We start from the raw sequence: 6844 nt of genomic DNA on the forward strand, positions 1-6844 counted from the left end.
GCGCGGGGATAGGCGGTGGTCATCTGCGAGCCCGAGCACAGCAAGGAGCGCATCGTGAGCTGCGCTGCCCGTGTGCCCTTCTGCAGCCCCGCTGCACCCCCTTAACGCAGCCCTCTCGGTTAACCCGCCTTCTGCTCCTGCCATTGCATCCCCCCGCAGCCCTGCTCTGCACCCCCGATGCAACCCCTCCTTCGAGCCCTTGGCACCCCCTGAATGCACTTCCCGTTCTACCCTTTGCGTCCCTCTGATTCACCCCTGCTTTGCATCTCTGCACCCCCCATCGTGTCCACAGTGCATGCATTGCAATCCCTTTAACCCACCCCAGCTTTGCACCCCCTTTTGCACCCCTCTGATTTACCCCTACTTTGCACCTCCTCGTAGCAGCTCCCTTTGGCACCCCTGCTGGATCCACCCATGAACCCCCTCGCTTTACCCTCAGTGGTCCTTCAGTGCTCCCCTTCATGCACCCCCTCATTGCACCCTTTGGACCTCATCCTTACACCCCCCATGACACCCCTACTGCCCTCCACTGCACCGTTTTAATGCACCCCCACTGTACAGCCATTCTCTGTCTCCAACACAACCCCACTGCACCCCATAATACGATCCTGTTGAACCCCCACGGCCCCCTTTTATTGCAACCCATCACAAACTCCCCCCAACTCACCCCTTCATTGCAAACACAGATTTGCCCACTTTTTATTGCAGCCCTTTGTGCTCCCAGCTTGCCCCCCGAACCAAAACTTGCAACCTCTTTGCATCCCCAGTTGCCACAAAGCACCCCTAAGGTGTTCTCCCATTGTGAAAGCTGTGACTCCCCCTTTATTTCTGCACTACAAGGCCCCTCCTTTTGCTCTCATTCAAGGGGAAGCCCAGCCATAGCTTTTGGGTCGGTTTTTTCCACGATGACCCGTTTGGAGAATTTTTAACTCAGTGCAACAGCAAGAAGTGTGCATGCACGACACAGAAGTGTGCATGCACACAGTGCCTCACTTTGCACGCCTGCAACCTGGCCCTCCCATTTGCATTACAAGCATTCAGTTCCTTTTTTCTCTTTTCTGCCTTATTTTGGGTTTGGCTTTTTTGTTGTTTTATTCTCTGTTGTTGTTTTTGTACTGATTAACCTTTTGCTCCCTGCCTTTTGCAGGCAGTTGGTGCTGCACATGCTTTCCTCTCCAAAGCATCATCCTTTTGATGGGGAAAAGCCATAATTAACGATTAGCCAGAACTGGAGGAGGTGCACATCCATGCTCCATCCTGCAAAGAGCAAACCCCCCAATTTCAGACCCATTGGCAAGGATGAGGAGCTGAAGAAATGGGAGTGTTTTGTATGCGTCTCTCTTTTGGGATGCAGTGCTTGCATGCAGTGTACATTGGGGGTTTTAATGCAAAATTGGAAAAAATCCCCCTTGTCCCCATCAGTTTGGCTCAGAAATGCAATTTGGTCGCAAGCTTGGATGCAACCCTATATCCACCCTGCATGCAAAAAATCTCCTCATGGCTGACATTGCTGCAGATCTGATGAATCCTCCCTGCCCCTTGCAGAAACTCGAGGGCTCCAAGTGCAGAGGACAGCTCCTGATCTTTGGGGCCACCAACTGGGACCTGATCGGCCGCAAAGAAGTGCCTAAGCAGCAAGGTGAGCGAAATGCATCGCCAGACATCATACAACACAACAACAACAACAAAACATTTCATGCTGTGCATCCTTTTTTTGCTCTTGTGTTGTTTTTTTCCCCCACCAGCTGCATATCGAAACCTGGGCCAGAATTTGTGGGGGCCACACAGGTATGGGTGTCTCTCAGGTATTCAGGTGCGGAGTGTGGTTTCGGGACCATGTGCGGCTCACAGCCTCCTCATCACTGCTGAGGGCAAGCTGTGGAGCTGGGGTGAGCAAAACACCAAAACACCTCTCAGAAAAACATGCAAAACCCTGCAGTGCGGCCTAAACCCTAATGATTCCCATAGGTCGCAATGAGAAGGGGCAGCTGGGCCATGGGGACACAAAGCGTGTGGAAGCCCCCAAGCTCATCGAGGTGCTGGGCAGCGAGGCCATCGTGCTGGCAGCATGTGGCCGGAACCACACGCTGGCTCTCACAGGTGGGGAGAAACCTCAACAAAATGCCCTAAAACCGCTGATTTTTGCCCTCGTTTCATGGCTTTTCCCTATTTTGGTTGGCAGAGAGTGGCTCCGTATATGCTTTTGGGGAGAACAAAATGGGGCAGCTTGGTCTTGGGAACCAAACGGATGCTGTTCCAAGCCCTACACAGGTAAATCCACTCTGTTCTATGCTTTTCCATTTTTTTTGTTGGGGTGAAAAGCAGCATACTTGTATTTTTTCACTGAAAAATGCACGCACAGAATGCAAACCCCATTAGGATGTTGGAGTGTTCCCCTTTAGCGTGTAAGGACATCCCTATTGAAGATGCTTTGAAGTGGAGTGGCATGAAAATGATATCATTAGGAACAAACACTGTGTAGAAATTCTGTAGGATTTTTGGCTGTCCCCTTCCAAGTCTCTTGTTCCATTTTAGGGTGAAAATCCAATGCTTTAGGGGAGCTTGTGGCCAAGAAAAATGAGAGAGAATGGGGGTGAGCGCCCAGAGATGCTCTCCCCCCTAGAAATTCAGCTCTTTGCCTTTTTCTTGTCTTTCTCGTGTACAGATCATGTACAATGGGCAGCCCATCACCAAAATGGCCTGTGGGGCTGAGTTCAGCATGATCATGGACTGCAAAGGAAACCTCTACTCCTTTGGATGCCCGGAGTACGGGCAGCTGGGTATGGCCATGTTTTGGGATGGTTTTTTATTAAGGCTTTGGGCTATTATGGGGTTTGGAGTGTAGGAAACATTCCCTGCCTCAGTTTTCCCATCTCTGAAATGGGTTCAGAGCTGATGTAGCAGTTCCCAGAAAGAAAAAAAAAAAAGAAAAAAGAAAAATACACTCAAAAACAAGGATGCAAACCTAGAAACAAAAGGGGTTTAGGTCAAGTAGGGAAAGTAGGATTTCTTGGTGATGTAACGTCCTTGTGCAGGGCGACAACTCAGATGGGAAGTTCATCGCCCGAGCACAGCGCATAGAGTACGACTGCGAGCTGGTGCCGCGCCGCGTGGCCATCTTCATTGAGAAGACCAAAGATGGGCAGATCCTGCCCGTCCCCAACGTGGTGGTGCGGGATGTGGCATGCGGGGCCAACCACACGGTGAGCAGTCAGCAGTGTAGCCCTGTGCTTTTTGCTTTTTATTGTTGCACTGCTTTTTGCAAATGTGTTACTGCAGCAAAAAAACGAAGGCGTCCCTTTTGGCCAGCTTTCCCTGCTTCAGTTTGCAGCGTATACTTGCAGTGTTTACATAAGGACAGATCAGCAATATGCATTAAGGGATAAGTGCAGCATGCATTTAAGGATGAATACTTGCAGAATGCAGGATAGAGATATGCAGCTTGTATTTAAGGATGAGGCTTTTGCAACGTGCGTTTAAGGGTGGAGGCTTGCAGTATGCATTTCAGGGTGAAGCTTCTGCAGCGTGCCCATGGTTTGCAATGCGCTCTGCAGTCCGTACAGCCGCTGTGTCGCCTGCACCAAAGCTGCACACAGCCTCACTCACTGTACATCCCCCTGTTCACAGCTTGTCCTGGACTCCCAGAAGCGTGTTTTCTCCTGGGGCTTTGGTGGCTATGGGCGGCTGGGTCACGCAGAGCAGAAGGACGAGATGGTGCCACGCTTGGTCAAGCTCTTTGACTTCCCAGGCAGAGGAGCTGCACAGATCTACGCTGGCTACACATGTTCCTTTGCTGTCAGTGAGACAGGTGGGTGGCCACCCTGCATCCCTAATTTGAGCAAATCCACACAGATAGGAGCAGACCTAATATGTGTTATGGGGACTTGCAGGTGGCTTGTTTTTTTGGGGTGCCACCAACACCTCCCGTGAGTCCACCATGTACCCAAAAGCAGTGCAGGACCTGTGTGGCTGGAAGATCCGCAGCCTGGCCTGTGGGTGAGTGATTGTCCCCCAAAATCTCCCTTTTCTTAGTTTTGGAGGGCAAGGGGGTTGCTGGTGCAGGGTGCTGGAGTCAGCACCTTGCATTGTGCTGCAGAAAGAGCAGCATCATTGTGGCGGCGGACGAGAGCACCATCAGCTGGGGCCCATCTCCCACCTTTGGAGAGCTGGTAAGAAGGATTTATGGCACTCTAAACCATACAGTTGTACCGTACCCCTCATCTTTTGGAGCAGGGGCTCTGCTTGTCAGCCCACTACAATTTTTTGGGGTTGTGCTTGTGTATTTCAGGGCTATGGGGACCACAAGCCCAAGTCATCGACGGCTGCCCAAGAGGTGAAGACATTGGATGGGATCTACACGGAGCAGGTAAGCAGGGACCCAAACACCTTTGTGTCCCCAGCAGTGGCTGGGACCGTCAGTAGCTCATCCCACCCATGGGTGCTCCCACCGGTGCAATGTTTCCAACTATGCAATGCTCCCACCCATGAGTTGGTGCCTCCTATACATTGCTCCTGCCCATGTGATATTGGCACCTTGCAGTGCTGCCACTCGTGGAATGCTGTCACTCACGACATGCTGTCACCCTTGTGTTGTGCCCGTTCGTGTAATGCTCTCATCCATGCAGTGCTTCCACCCATTGGATGCTGACAGCTATCCAGCACTCCTACCCGTAGATTATTCCCACCCGTGAGTTGCTGTCACCCATGGATTCTTTCCACTGAAGCGATGGTGCCACACATGGGAGACTCACCCATGGGTTGTGCATACCCATGTAACACTAACAGCATGAGATGCAGTCATCTGTAAGATTTCTGTCACCTTCGTGATGCTCCCACCCATAGGTTCTTCCCACCCAAGAGATGGTGCCGCCCATGGGATGGTGTCACCCATCTGTTGTGCCTACCCGTGTAATGCTGCCACTTAGAGGATGCTCCCCTCCACAGGATGTTCCCACCTTGGGATACTCCCACCCATGAGTTGTTGCTCCCACTCATGGGACTCTCCCATCTCACAGGGTGTTCCTACCTATGCTTTTCCCCCACTGTGGGCTGTTTCTCAAGCATAGCCCAGTATAAAGGAAGGGGGTCCGACAGCAGCAGGAGCGATGTTGTGCCTCACCCCCCACTCCCTGCAGGTGGCCATGGGCTATGCCCACTCACTGGTGATTGCCCGCGATGAGAGCGATGCCGAGAAGGAGAAGCTGCGCAAGCTGCCGGAGTACAACCCCCGCACCATCTGAGGGCAGTCCACAGCTCCACTACCTGTTCTCCTACAATTTCCAAAGCGTTGGATTCCCCCCTTCCACGGCCAAGACCTTTCCCCGTGGCTTTTCCATTTCCCATCCCCACCCTCGCAGGACCTTTTGGCACATCCAGGCTTTTTTAGTTGTTGGGTTTTGAGGTTCTTTTTATTTGTTCATTTTATTGCTGTTCCGCACAGAAAGGGGGGTGCTGGGTTCACCTGGGTGTAGGCATAGATTTTTAATTTTTTTTATTATTATTATCTTTGTTACCAGATTTCTCTAGTTGTAGGCTTGGAGCAAAACTCAACCAGTAAACCCCTCATTTTCCACAACATCGCAATTTTGGGGGGCGTTTTTCACAAATAACCTCTGTTTTGGGTGCTATTATTTTAGGGTTGTGTGTGTTTCCCACCCTCCTTCCTCAGCATCCCTTTTCTTCTGGGGATCTTGGACCAGATGTGCTATCTCATACCCATAGGGACAACCCCGTGCTCCCTTCTCCATCCCAGCATCATTTTTTGAGCTGGATGCCTCCAAACCTGCGGATTCCCCAAACCCCCCACTGCCCATCCCAGGGCGATCTCAGGTATGAAGAGCAGGCCCTGAAGCATCGTGCAAGCTTTTTCCCTTTGTTTTTTTTCTCTTTTCCCATTAATTATTATTATTTTTATTATTATTATTATTTCAGCCTGGTATCTGCCAAAAGCCCTTCCTGGGGCGATGCTGTGCACTGTGCTGGAGAAACGAGGTGCCTTTACATGCAGAGCCCAGCTCTGCCTCCACACAACCCAAGGGTGATATTTTATTACCTTATTTTCTAGTTTTTAGGGTTTATTTTGAATTTTTTTAATCCCTTTCCGCTCCCCACATGCAGCTGTGTGGGGAGCTCTGCAGTATTTTATGGAAGAAAAAAAAAGGAAAAAAAAAAAAGGGGGGGGGGGGGGGTGGTTCTTTACGTTTGCTTTGGGGTTAGGATTTATTTTGGGGTTTATCTTGGTGTGTTAGAGTCAAAACTTCCAGAATGGGAAGAGCAACGGGGCAGAGATGTCAGATACTCTGTTTTTTTGAGCAATATTCAGATTTGCTGCAGGAGGAGGTCAGGGCATGCAGCACCCCAATGGGGCTTTTAGAACCTTATCCCCACTTTTTTCTACCTGCAATATTTCAGGATCATCCCCATCAGCTGCCAGCCCCAAATGGGCACAACGATATGCTGCAGCCTAAGAACGGGTGGAAAAACAGCAAAAAGCCATTTTCACCCCTAAATAAGCAATTTGGGCTCCAGGTCCCATTGTGCCCCATTGCACCTCAGCAAAAGGAGGAGGCTGGAAGCATGGAATAATAATAAACCACAATGCTCTCAGAGCAGTGTTCCCTTTAGATGAGGCGACAGGTTCCCGGTTAGTGCTGTCGTTGTCTTCATCATGTTTTTTTATATTTCTTGGAGTAAATGTTTAAATAAACGACGTTGTGTACGCCTCTCAGCTACTGCATGCACACCCCAATCCCCAGTTCTGGCTCAAAGCAGCGATGCAACCAGCAAAAGCTCTCCTAACATTCATCGTGGGGGCGTGAAGTTCCGTACCTTCATTCCTGCCCGT

General features: G+C 50.6%; 1 protein-coding gene across 1 annotated transcript; it reads left to right on the top strand.

The window, feature by feature from the left end:
• Positions 1–6: 6 nt before the first annotated feature.
• On the top strand, positions 7–6727 carry RCC2 (regulator of chromosome condensation 2; the record flags this gene model as incomplete). The annotated part of the gene is given in 12 exon segments (XM_010722681.3): positions 7–54; positions 1546–1639; positions 1746–1889; positions 1969–2100; positions 2183–2271; positions 2666–2785; positions 3036–3203; positions 3628–3808; positions 3891–3996; positions 4097–4169; positions 4289–4366; positions 5136–6727. Coding segments are annotated over 12 exon segments (1338 nt in total), but the record flags the coding sequence as incomplete, so codon positions are not given.
• Positions 6728–6844: the final 117 nt, after the last annotated feature.

This window comes from Meleagris gallopavo, chromosome 23 (assembly GCF_000146605.3).
Source record: "Meleagris gallopavo isolate NT-WF06-2002-E0010 breed Aviagen turkey brand Nicholas breeding stock chromosome 23, Turkey_5.1, whole genome shotgun sequence".
Classification (NCBI taxonomy): domain Eukaryota; kingdom Metazoa; phylum Chordata; class Aves; order Galliformes; family Phasianidae; genus Meleagris; species Meleagris gallopavo.